At 47.4% G+C, this 12,500-nt stretch overlaps 1 protein-coding gene across 2 annotated transcripts in view; it reads left to right on the top strand.

Moving 5' to 3' along the window:
• Window positions 1–12,500, top strand: part of bicc1a (BicC family RNA binding protein 1a) — a 57,712-nt gene that overhangs the window by 15,546 nt on the left and 29,666 nt on the right. The window contains exon 2 of one of the 2 annotated variants that reach the window (XM_060878989.1): window positions 4,489–4,532. In XM_060878989.1, the coding sequence (XP_060734972.1) occupies window positions 4,489–4,532 (44 nt within the window). Of the gene's footprint in view, window positions 1–4,485; window positions 4,533–12,500 lie in introns of both variants that reach the window. The other variant, XM_060878988.1, reaches the window with a different exon arrangement.

The raw sequence follows: 12,500 nt of genomic DNA, 5'->3' as shown, positions 1-12,500 counted from the left end.
GAGAGAGTGAGTGTGTGTGAGAGAGAGAGTGAGTGTGTGTGTGTGTGTGAGAGAGAGTGAGTGTGTGTGTGAGAGAGTGAGTGTGTGTGTGAGAGAGTGAGTGTGTGTGTGTGTGTGTGAGAGAGTGAGTGTGTGTGTGTGAGAAAGAGAGAGTGAGTGTGTGTGTGTGAGAAAGAGAGAGTGAGTGTGTGTGTGAGAAAGAGAGAGTGAGTGTGTGTGTGTGAGAGAGAGTGAGTGTGTGTGTGTGAGAGAGAGTGAGTGTGTGTGTGTGAGAGAGAGTGAGTGAGTGTGTGTGTGTGAGAGAGAGTGAGTGAGTGTGTGTGTGTGAGAGAGAGTGAGTGAGTGTGTGAGAGAGAGTGAGTGTCTGTGCGCTCTCTCGGTCTGCCTGTGCGCTCTCTCGGTCTGCCTGTGCGCTCTCTCGGTCTGCCTGTGCGCTCTCTCGGTCTGCCTGTGCTCTCTCTCTCTGTCTGCGCGCTCTCTCTCTCTGTCTGTGCACTCTCGCGGTCTGTCTGTGCGCTCTCTCTCTCTCTGTCTGCGTGCTCTCTCTCTCTCTCTGTCTGCGCGCTCTCTCTCTGTCTGCGCGCTCTCTCTCTGTCTGTGCGCTCTCTCTCTGTCTGTGCGCTCTCTCTCTGTCTGCGCGCTCTCTCTCGGCCTGTGTGCTCTCTCTCTGTCTGTGCGCTCGCTCTGTCTGTGCGCTCTCTCTCTGTCTGTGCGCTCTCTCTCTGTCTGTGCGCTCTCTCTCTGTCTGTGCTCTCTCTCTCTGTCTGCGTGCTCTCTCTCTGTCTGCGTGCTCTCTCTCTGTCTGCGTGCTCTCTCTCTGTCTGCGCGCTCTCTCTCTGTCTGTGTGCTCTCTCTCGGCCTGCGCGCTCTCTCTCTGTCTGCGCGCTCTCTCTCGGCCTGCACGCACTCTCTGTCTGTGCGCTCTCTCTCTGTCTGTGCGCTCTCTCTCGGCCTGTGCGCTCTCTCTCTGTCTGTGCGCTCTCTCTCTGTCTGTGCGCTCTCTCTCTGTCTGTGCGCTCTCTCTCTGTCTGTGCGCTCTCTCTCTGTCTGTGCGCTCTCTCTTTCTCAGCCTGCGCGCTCTCTCTCTGTCTGTGCGCTCTCTCTCTGTCTGTGTGCGCTCTCTCTGTCTGTGTGCGCTCTCTCTCGGCCTGCGTGCACTCTCTCGGCCTGCGCGCACTCTCTCGGCCTGCGCGCTTTCTCTCTGTCTGCGCGCTCTCTCTCTGTCTGTGCGCTCTCTCTCTGTCTGTGTGCTCTCTCTTTCTCGGCCTGCGCGCTCTCTCTCTGTCTGTGCGCTCTCTCTCTGTCTGTGCGCTCTCTCTCTGTCTGTGCGCTCTCTCTCTGTCTGTGTGCTCGCTCTGTCTGTGCGCTCTCTCTCTGTCTGTGCGCTCTCTCTCTGTCTGTGCGCTCTCTCTCTGTCTGTGCGCTCTCTCTCTGTCTGTGTGCTCTCTCTTTCTCGGCCTGCGCGCTCTCTCTCTGTCTGTGCGCTCTCTCTCTGTCTGTGTGCTCTCTCTCTGTCTGTGCGCTCGCTCTGTCTGTGCGCTCTCTCTCTGTCTGCGCTCTCTCTCTCTGTCTGCGCTCTCTCTCTCTGTCTGTGCGCTCTCTCTCTGTCTGTGCGCTCTCTCTCTGTCTGTGCGCTCTCTCTCGGCCTGCGCGCTCTCTCTCTGTCTGTGCGCTCTCTCTCTGTCTGTGCGCTCTCTCTCGGCCTGCGCGCTCTCTCTCTGTCTGCGTGCTCTCTCTCGGCCTGTGCGCTCTCTCTCTGTCTGTGCGCTCTCTCTCTGTCTGTGCGCTCTCTCTCTGTCTGTGTGCTCTCTCTTTCTCGGCCTGCGCGCTCTCTCTCTGTCTGTGCACTCTCTCTGTCTGTGCGCTCTCTCTCTGTCTGTGCGCTCTCTCTCGGCCTGCGCGCTCTCTCTCTGTCTGTGCGCTCTCTCTCTGTCTGTGCGCTCTCTCTCTGTCTGTGCGCTCTCTCTCTGTCTGTGCGCTCTCTCTCTGCGTGCTCTCTCTCGGCCTGTGCACTCTCTCTCTGTCTGTGCGCTCTCTCTCGGCCTGTGCGCTCTCTCTCGGCCTGTGCGCTCTCTCTCTGTCTGTGCGCTCTCTCTCTGTCTGTGCGCTCTCTCTCTGTCTGTGCGCTCTCTCTCTGTCTGTGCGCTCTCTCTCTGTCTGTGCGCTCTCTCTCTGTCTGTGCGCTCTCTCTCTGTCTGTGCGCTCTCTCTCTGTCTGTGTGCTCTCTCTTTCTCGGTCTGCGCGCTCTCTCTCTGTCTGTGCACTCTCTCTCTGTCTGTGCGCTCTCTCTCGGCCTGCGCGCTCTCTCTCTGTCTGTGTGCTCTCTCTCTGTCTGTGCGCTCTCTCTCGGCCTGCGCGCTCTCTCTCTGTCTGCTCTCTCTCTCTCGGCCTGTGCGCTCTCTCTCTCTGTCTGTGCGCTCTCTCTCGGCCTGCGCGCTCTCTCTCTGTCTGCGCGCTCTCTCTCTGTCTGCGCGCTCTCTCTCTGTCTGCGCGCTCTCTCTCTGTCTGTGCGCTCTCTCTCTGTCTGTGCGCTCTCTCTCTGTCTGTGCGCTCTCTCTCTGTCTGTGTGCTCTCTCTTTCTCGGCCTGCGCGCTCTCTCTCTGTCTGTGCGCTCTCTCTCTGTCTGTGCGCTCTCTCTCTGTCTGTGCACTCTCTCTGTCTGTGCGCTCTCTCTCTGTCTGTGCGCTCTCTCTCTGTCTGTGCGCTCTCTCTCTGTCTGTGCGCTCTCTCTCTGTCTGTGCGCTCTCTCTCTGTCTGTGCGCTCTCTCTCGGCCTGCGCGCTCTCTCTCTGCGTGCTCTCTCTCGGCCTGTGCGCTCTCTCTCTGTCTGTGCGCTCTCTCTCGGCCTGTGCGCTCTCTCTCTGTCTGTGCGCTCTCTCTCTGTCTGTGCGCTCTCTCTCTGTCTGTGCGCTCTCTCTCTGTCTGTGCGCTCTCTCTCTGTCTGTGCGCTCTCTCTCTGTCTGTGCGCTCTCTCTTTCTGTGCGCTCTCTCTTTCTCAGCCTGCACGCTCTCTCTCTGTCTGTGCGCTCTCTCTCTCTGTCTGTGTGCTCTCTCTTTCTCGTCCTGCGCGCTCTCTCTCTGTCTGTGCGCTCTCTCTCTCTGTCTGTGCGCTCTCTCTCTGTCTGTGTGCTCTCTCTTTCTCGGTCTGCGCGCTCTCTCTCTGTCTGTGCACTCTCTCTCTGTCTGTGCGCTCTCTCTCGGCCTGCGCGCTCTCTCTCTGTCTGTGCGCTCTCTCTCTGTCTGTGCGCTCTCTCTCTGTCTGTGCGCTCTCTCTCTGTCTGTGCGCTCGCTCTCGGCCTGCGTGCTCTCTCTCTGTCTGCGTGCTCTCTCTCGGCCTGTGCGCTCTCTCTCGGCCTGTGCACTCTCTCTCTGTCTGTGCACACTCTCTCTGTCTGTGCGCTCTCTCTCTGTCTGTGCGCTCTCTCTCGGCCTGCGCTCTCTCTCTCTCTGTCTGTGCGCTCTCTCTCGGCCTGTGCGCTCTCTCTCGGCCTGTGCGCTCTCTCTCTGTCTGTGCGCTCTCTCTCTGTCTGTGCGCTCTCTCTCTGTCTGTGCGCTCTCTCTCTGCCTGCGCGCTCTCTCTCTGTCTGTGCGCTCTCTCTCGGCCTGTGCGCTCTCTCTCTCTGTCTGTGCGCTCTCTCTCTGTCTGTGCGCTCTCTCTCTGTCTGTGCGCTCTCTCTTTCTCAGCCTGCACGCTCTCTCTCTGTCTGTGCGCTCTCTCTCTCTGTCTGTGTGCTCTCTCTCTGCCTGTGCGCTCTCTCTCTGTCTGTGCGCTCTCTCTTGGCCTGCGCGCTCTCTCAATGTCTGTGCGCTCTCTCTCTGTCTGTGCGCTCTCTCTCTGTCTGTGCGCTCTCTCTCTGTCTGTGCGCTCTCTCTCTCTGTGTGCGCTCTCTCTCTGTCTGTGCGCTCTCTCTCTCGGCCTGCACGCACTCTCTCTGTCTGCGTGTTCTCTCTTGGTTTGTGCGCACTGACTGTGAGCGCTCACTCTGTCTTTGTCTCATGGTTGTAAGTTTGAGGGATCAGAATAGTTTCTGTTAATTCGTCCCTGAAAATAAATAGATTTGAATGGGCCCCTGTGCTCTGACTTCATGCTAGAACATGTTTCTAACTTTTAAGCGTTAAAACGTAAACATTCTTCTGAAACAAACTCCATGTGGCTACGTTCAGTGGAGCTACTGAGGGGGTTTTCCCTGCTGTATGACTGACTGAGTCTTCTTATGATTGCTCCAGTTTTGTTCTCTCAGCTCGATATTCTCTGAGGATCATCAGACGGTGCGTTAGTGTTAGTGTTAGTGTGGGGTTTTCCATTTAACATGAGAACAAAGAAACTGAATCAAAAGTAGTGATGGGAACAATTAACCTTTTTTTTTTGTAATGCCATGCAGTGGACAATATCATGATAATGTGAGTTATTAACTGGAGTTAGACTGGAATTATTCACTATGTATCTCTCTCTCTCTCTCTCTCTCTCTCTCTCTCTCTTTCATAGCAGCCAGCGAGGGGCGAGTCATCGGAGGAGATGATTTTTTCCAAAAGGTAATCTTTCTACATTTCCTTTACTTGCAGCATCTTTTTTCCAGGTTTTGCACTTGAATGTCTTTTAGAAAGTTTATCTGAAGCCAGTTTTCGATAAGATCCAACAAGTGTTGGTGATCCTCGACTGCGGAGTAAACCACAACGGTGGCACGCTGCTACTGGAGAATAATCGTCATCATGGCGGTGCGATGCAGCTTGAGGAGAAGTCGCTGTTTGGAAATCTAATACAAGAGCAGTTCATTTGTTGTTCATTAAAGAGCATATTTTATGTAAACCCATAACCCTCACCCCCACCCTCACCCTAAACACACAGACACACACTGGGATTTCTCTCAGGTGTTGACATTTCCCTCTGCACCTTCAGACAAAACATTCACTTTATCCCGTTGAGCTTCAGAGAATTTCGCAGTCGTCAGCTGTATCACAATAAAAGTGAGTCGGCTGAAATCAGACCGGTGATATTTTGCCAGTTTCAGAATGCTAATTTTTTTTCTGACATAGCGTCACTACGTCTACCGTGCGAGCACGAAGCCTGTCTGCTCTGCCCGATCTCGCGTCATTTTTCTTTCATCGGCTTGTTGTTGGCTCTTCAAAGTAAAGTCGTTTCACCTTCGAGAGTCTGCCAGCGTTGTCGTATTTTATTGAAACCCTGAAAAGGAAACATTCTCCAGATTACAAGAACAGCTCCAGAGATATTTCAGAGAAAGAGTTCAGTCTGAGGCTCTGTGGGGAATTTAAATCGGAAACCGAAATGTAGAAATTAACCAACACGCTAGTGCTACGTTCGGTCACTAGGAGAAAGCGTTTCGAATACCGGTTTCCATGGTAACGACTTTTATGTTTGGTGGAAAGAAATCGAGATCAAGTATTTAGAATAGGTTTTAATAGAATTTTTATAGATTGAAATAGAATTTTCTAGTATAGTAACAAAATCATAAAATGAATATAAATATATAAATATAATTTAAAAAAAACAAGTATTTAAAAGCAAAATTTAAAAATGAAATATAATTTTAAAAAATGTGTAAAATACATATATAATATATGGAGAAAATAAGATTAAAGATTAATTAAAATAATAATAAAAACAATAATATAAACAAATATTTAAAATAGAATTGAAAAGTCATTTAAACACACACACACACACACACACACACACAAACACACACACACGCTTCATCGTAGCCATGTAGCGAGTTTCAGTACAAATGGCTTCCAGATGATCTCATACTCATACCTCATTAATGCCACCTCACAGTTTTATGGCTTGATGTGATCATAGTATTACTTTGAGGCGTAAAGTGTAAGAGTGAGAAAGTGAGAGAAATATAGAAAGAGTGAGAAAGAAAGATCTTTGAGAAAGTGTTTGTCATTGCACAGCAGTACAACATAATTCATGGTGCAGCATCTGATAAAAGGAATAAGAGAATGAGAGAAAGAAAAGGGAGGAAGGAAGAGGGGAAGGTTGTAAGGAAGGAAAGTAGTAAAGATAAAAAGGAAGATGGGAAAGAGAAAAAAGTAAGGGAAGTAGAAAAGAAGGAAAGAATGGAGAAAGGGAGAAGGAAAGAAGGGGGAGAGAAAGTGAAAAAGGAAGGAAGGAAGAAAATGAGAGATAAAAAGATAGAATGAAAAGAGCGCTGGCACAAAATAGTGGGAAATTAGAAAGTGAGCAAGAAAGTAAGCAAAAGGGAGTGAGAGAAAGAAGAAGAAAAGTTAAAGGGGAAAGAAAGTCATTTTGAATGAATGAAAGTTAATAACGTAATTAAAAAAGAGAAAGAAGAGAAATAGCACTGTGAGATTTCAGTGTCACTGCGCTCCATCTCTCCTGTGCTTCTCCTCCTGTCTCTGCTGTCCCATTTATCCCATCATTCCTCTGCGAATACCGGAATACCAACAACTTTTCCCTCCAAATCATTTCTTCCTGAGTGTGTGGAGAACCGCACGACTCCGTGTCCTCGTCCTCGTTTAGTTCCTATTGTTCAGAGACAAAAGAATTGTGGAGCTCGACTACTTTTGGCTCGGAAGCTTGCGGAGCTGTTGTTTCACACGCCGGAGTCCTGTTCAGTAATCTGGGAAGTTTAGATCGTTATGAAAAGCTCCAGAAAAACAAAAGATTCCACATTTTAAGTGTCTGCTTTTTTTCTTCATTCCCTCGTTCTTTTCCTTTTTTAAATCGCAAAATGTGAATCCAAATTCTCTTTGAATACAAGCGCACACACACGTGGAATCACGTTATGCTGCACACCGAGTTACGTGATTGGTTCATCTTCTGGTCACTTCTGGTCACAAGGACAGTGACTCGGCTGTTTGCTTTCGACTGGTTGAATGCTCGCGTGATGATTGCTAGCTTAAGGGTTAGCGTGTTTGAGTCACACCTCCAGGGTTGGGGTTCGATTCCCGCCTCCACCTTGTGTGTATGAATTGTCAGTGCACAGCAGTACAACTGAATTTATGGTGCAGCAGCAGGGAGGGAGGATGGAAGGGAGGAAAAAAGAGGGAGGATGGAAAGAAAGTAAAAAATGGAGAAAGGAAGAAAGGACAAGCAAGAGAAGATGAAAGAGGAAGAAAGGAAGGAAGAAAATGTTTGCTTGTTCTTCCGATGCTTCAAAGGTTTCCTTGGGGATTTGTGTTTTCTTCCTCCAGTCCAAAGACATGTGCTGTAGGCTGATTGACCTCTCTAAATTGTCTGAAGGGAATGAGTGTGTGTGAGAGTGTGTGTGAGAGTGTGTGTGAGAGTGTGTGTGAGAGTATGTGTGAGAGTATGTGTGAGAGTGTGTGTGAGAGTGTGTGTGAGAGTGTGTGTGAGAGTGTGTGTGAGTGTGTGTGTGTCTGTCTGTGTGTGTGTGTGTGTGTGTCTGTCTGTGTCTCTGTCTGTGTGCGTGTGTGTGTCTGTGTCTCTGTCTGTGTCTGTGTGCGTGTGTGTGTCTGTCTGTGTGTGTGTCTGTGTCTGTGTCTGTGTCTGTGTCTGTGTGTGTGTGTCTGTGTGTGTGTGTGTCTGTGTGTTTGTGTGATTATTCCTTGTGATAGGTCAGCACTCTGCCCAGTGTGGCCCTCTCGTTTGCCCTGAGACCCCAGGCATAGATTCCAGGTTCCGATGACTGTGTGACTTAAGAACATTCTAGAAACATGACATTCTTAATTACATTATTATTATAATTAGTAGTAGTAGTATTAGTAGTAGTATTAGTAGTAGTATTAGTAGTAGTATTAGTAGTAGTATTAGTAGTAGTATTAGTAGTATTAGTAGTAGTAGTAGTATTAGTAGTATTAGTAGTAGTATTAGTAGTAGTAGTAGTATTAGTAGTAGTATTAGTAGTATTAGTATTAGTATTAGTATTCATACATATAAGCTTTTCATTTTAGTCATTATGGTATTAATGACAGGTTGGTTTAGACTCATTCGAGACGGTTATTGATACTGAAGTGCGTTCGGAGCTTGTCTCTGTTTTCATGTCTGCATGTTTACTTTTCTCTAATGGAAGCCACTTCAGCACAGAGGAAGAGAAAAGGAGTGTTTGAGGTGTGTGTGTGTGTGTGTGTGTGTGTGTGTGTGTGTGTGTGTGTGTGTGTGTGTGTGTGTGTGTGTGGTCTCTTACTGATCCGCTCCATCTGCAGCAGTCGGCCAAAAACAGCAGAAACACAACAAAGCAGTAGATGTATATACAGTGCTGGCTTTAGTGAGCGAGGGGAATTACAGCAGCACGACTCCTCCAGCATCTCTCTCACTTCCCCTCACTTTCACTGCGCTTTAATACACTCAAACACGTTTCCACTGGATACTTCAATAATGAGTCTCTTCCTGAAGAAGACATGGAGTTTTTTCTTTTTTTTTTTTTTTTCTCCTTTCTCACAGAATATCTTACAGCGCTGCAGAAGCACCGCAGCGCTGGTAACGGACCATGTTTATTGGCCACTAAGTGTGACGTTACTTTTTTCCTAAGCTGGCAGCTTTTTTCTCTCTCCCTCTCTCTCTCTCTCTTGTTGCAGTCTAATACCTATAAACAAGGGAAGTCAGTCAGATTGCAGACTTTAAGGATGTTTTCACGCTCGGTCTAAATACTTGAGTAGAGCTTAGGACCGTTTTGTAGGCGGGGCTTAAATATACTCTGGAGAATTAGCTGTAAATGTAAATCCTTATATATTTACAAGGATTTCTAATTACATTCCTATAATTTCCTTCACTCCCTCAGTCTCTCCATCCTTTATCCATCCTTCTCTCCATCTATCCATCCATTGCTTCCTCTCTCCTTAATCCCTATATCCATCTATCTATCATTACCTCCAACTCTCTCCCTTCTTTTCTTCCTCCTTCTATCCATCCCTTCTTTTATTCCTTTATCCCTCCTTGCATCCAACCATCCATCCATCCATCCATCCCTTTATCAGTCTGCCTCTCCCTCCATCCCTGCGTCCCTCTTTTCCTTTTTTCTTCTATCCCTACCACCATTCATCCATCCCTTACTTCTTTCATCCTTCTTTCCCAGCAAGGTCAGTTTGTATTGATAATTTCTTGGCCACTTTTACAATTATACTGTATACTCTGTTACCCATGAGAGATGATGGGACCAGTTAAGCAGTGTGAGAAGCACTGACAGACCGAGGTGCAGTACAAGGAGTGATGAGAACTTTAAGTTAAGAAGGAGCTGGCCCATTTTTGGCTTTGTAGGAAGGCAGCAGTGTGGGGTGCAGATTGGTTCTTCGCATACCTCGACTTTAGGAAGTTAGGGACAAGGCACAAGGTCAGACATGATACAGCACTCCAAGAGTAGGGAGGGTTAAGGGCCTTGCTCAAGGGACCAACAGTGGCAGCTTGGTGGTGCTGGGGCTTGAACCCTCATCTTCCGATAAACAACCCAGAGCCTTAACTACTTGAGCCTTCACTGCACCTGATGATCATAAATCGGATTTCTAGATCAAGCTAGACTAGATTAGAAACTAGATAAGACTAGTAAAGGTGTTAAGGTTAGTGTGTCTGTGTGTGTGCATGCGTGTGTGTGTGTGTGTGTGTGCGTGCGTGTGTGTGTCTGTCTTGTGCTGTTCATGTCAGAGATTTGGCAGGTTTGCGTCATTTATGAGGCATCAAACTCCAAGAACATAGCATAAATAGAAAAACAAAACAAACTCAACTGTAAATTATAAATTCTGTGAAGTCGATCTTATGAATGACTCAAAGCCGGACACACGATTAAGGTTTTGAGTGTGTGAATGATCCAGATGCTGATATCCAGAGTGTGACTGTATGAGAGTGAGTGTAAGTGTGTGCGTGTGTGTGTGTGTGTAAGGGAGAGAGTTTGAGTGTATGAGTGTGTGTGAGAATGAGTGTAAGTGTGTGTGTGAGAGTGAGTGTAAGTGTGTGTGCGAGAGTGAGTGTAAGTGTGTATGCGAGAGTGAGTGTAAGTGTGTGTGTGAGAGTGAGTGTAAGTGTGTGTGTGAGAGTGAGTGTAAGTGTGTGTGCGAGAGTGAGTGTAAGTGTGTATGCGAGAGTGAGTGTAAGTGTGTGTGTGAGAGTGAGTGTAAGTGTGTGTGTGAGAGTGAGTGTAAGTGTGTGTGCGAGAGTGAGTGTAAGTGTGTGTGCGAGAGTGAGTGTAAGTGTGTGTGCGAGAGTGAGTGTAAGTGTGTGTGCGAGAGTGAGTGTAAGTGTGTGTTCGAGAGTGAGTGTAAGTGTGTGTGCGAGAGTGAGTGTAAGTGTGTGTGCGAGAGTGAGTGTAAGTGTGTGTGTGCGAGAGTGAGTGTAAGTGTGTGTGTGCGAGAGTGAGTGTAAGTGTGTGTGTGTGCGAGAGTGAGTGTAAGTGTGTGTGTGTGCGAGAGTGAGTGTAAGTGTGTGTGTGTGCGAGAGTGAGTGTAAGTGTGTGTGTGTGCGAGAGTGAGTGTAAGTGTGTGTGTGTGCGAGAGTGAGTGTAAGTGTGTGTGTGTGCGAGAGTGAGTGTAAGTGTGTGTGTGTGCGAGAGTGAGTGTAAGTGTGTGTGTGTGCGAGAGTGAGTGTAAGTGTGTGTGTGTGCGAGAGTGAGTGTAAGTGTGTGTGTGTGAGAGTGAGTGTAAGTGTGTGTGTGTGAGAGTGAGTGTAAGTGTGTGTGTGAGAGTGAGTGTGTGTGTGAGAGAGTGAGTGTGTGTGTGAATGTATGAGTGTGTGTGTACACTCACACACTCTCTCTTACACACACGCACACACTTACATTCACTCTCACACACTCTCTCTCTCTCTCTTACACACACAGACACACACTCCAGCACAGCACAACCTGCACAGCAAACACCGTGGTTCTTCTCACCAGCTCTGACACACTGATACCTTCATGTGGAAAAAATAGACACTTTTGGAGACATCATACTCCGAGGTCTTAAGTGTTCTCTGCTCCTCCTCTACACGCCCTACACCGTCATCTCTCATCAGACTCACAGTCACACACAGAGAAGCGTCGTCTCGGGTGCCAGAGACAGAACGGTGCCAAAGCCTGAGCAAGCATTTAACTGGATCTCAGGTCAATGCTTTAAGCCTTGATTATATTATAAGGTTTTGAAGAAAAAAATTGGCCACCTTGACGGATTTCGGTGCAGGACGAAAAAACGTGGATGACGTTTGAGACAAGTTTAGGTTTTTTGTTGAAGGTTTGGATGTAAAAGATGAAACCCTGAGCAGAAATAAGTGCAGTTTAGGAGAAGGGTGGTGATGAGGTGCAAACGCGTCAATGTTAATATGAAAGGTTTAAATAAATACTTGTGTTCTTTGTTTCTGTTCTTTGGAGACAGACGATTTTGTCATGACTCACACACGACTCGCATTCTCATGCACACACCCACTCGTGTTCTCTCGTACACACACACTGGGGCTGTTTCACACACACACATGCTCTCTTACACATACCTGTGCTCTCTCTCTCACACACACACACACACACACACTTGTACTCACACATGCTCACACTCTCTCACACACACACACGTGTTCTCTCGTACACACACTGGGGCTGTTTCACACACACACACATGCTCTCTTCCACATACTTGTGCTCTCTCTCTCACACTCTCACACACACACACTCACACACACACACTTGTACTCACACACGCTCACACTGTCACACACACACACACACACACACACGTGTTCTCTCGTACACACACACTGGGGCTGTTTCACACACACACATGCTCTCTTACACATACTGTACTTGTGCTCTCTCTCTCACACTCTCTCACACACACTCACGCTCTCTCACACACACTCACACTCTCTCACACACACTCACACACACATGCTCTTACTCACACACACACATGTACATTCTTGCACTCACACATACAATATTATCTCACTTACATAGTTTATTTTTATTCTTAAATTTATTTTGTGTTTTAAATAATTTATTATTTTATTTTACCCCAAAATACAGAAATACTACACAAGCCAGCGTAAATCCAAATGTGGCTCGTGGTTAACATTTAAACGTTTAGTTCTAGTATCTGATTTTATTTGAAATCTTTCCGTATCTAAGAGTTTTATAGTAGTGCAGACGCTCAACACTAGAATAAAGAGTTAAGGATGATGACTGAATGTTTGTGATGCGAGTGCTGAACGCTGCAGACTGCAGACTCGCCGTGTGTTTAACGTCTGCCGGTCAACACGTGATGGTTGAGTGAATCGCAGTTCAGGCTGATTTGTTAGAAACACTATTCGTCTTGTTGTGAACATTCCACACAACACAACCAGAACAAACTGGGGGTTTAGTATACGGGAAAAACATTCTCTGGCTTTTATTTGCCCTTTTTATTGGGAATAAATAAATAGATACATAAACAGGAGGATGTGTAACTCAATACTCGGTCTAAGATCAGACGCTTTCTTTCTTTCTTTCTTTCTTTCTTTTCTCACTACATCTCTTTCTCCATCCTAACCTCTCCATAGCTTGCAAATCCTTTCAGAGTCCACGTGACGAATTCGTTCTCTGCATTTAACCCATCCAAAGT

This window comes from Tachysurus vachellii, chromosome 10 (assembly GCF_030014155.1).
Source record: "Tachysurus vachellii isolate PV-2020 chromosome 10, HZAU_Pvac_v1, whole genome shotgun sequence".
NCBI lineage: Eukaryota > Metazoa > Chordata > Actinopteri > Siluriformes > Bagridae > Tachysurus > Tachysurus vachellii.
This window is presented reverse-complemented; position numbering and strand designations above follow the sequence as displayed.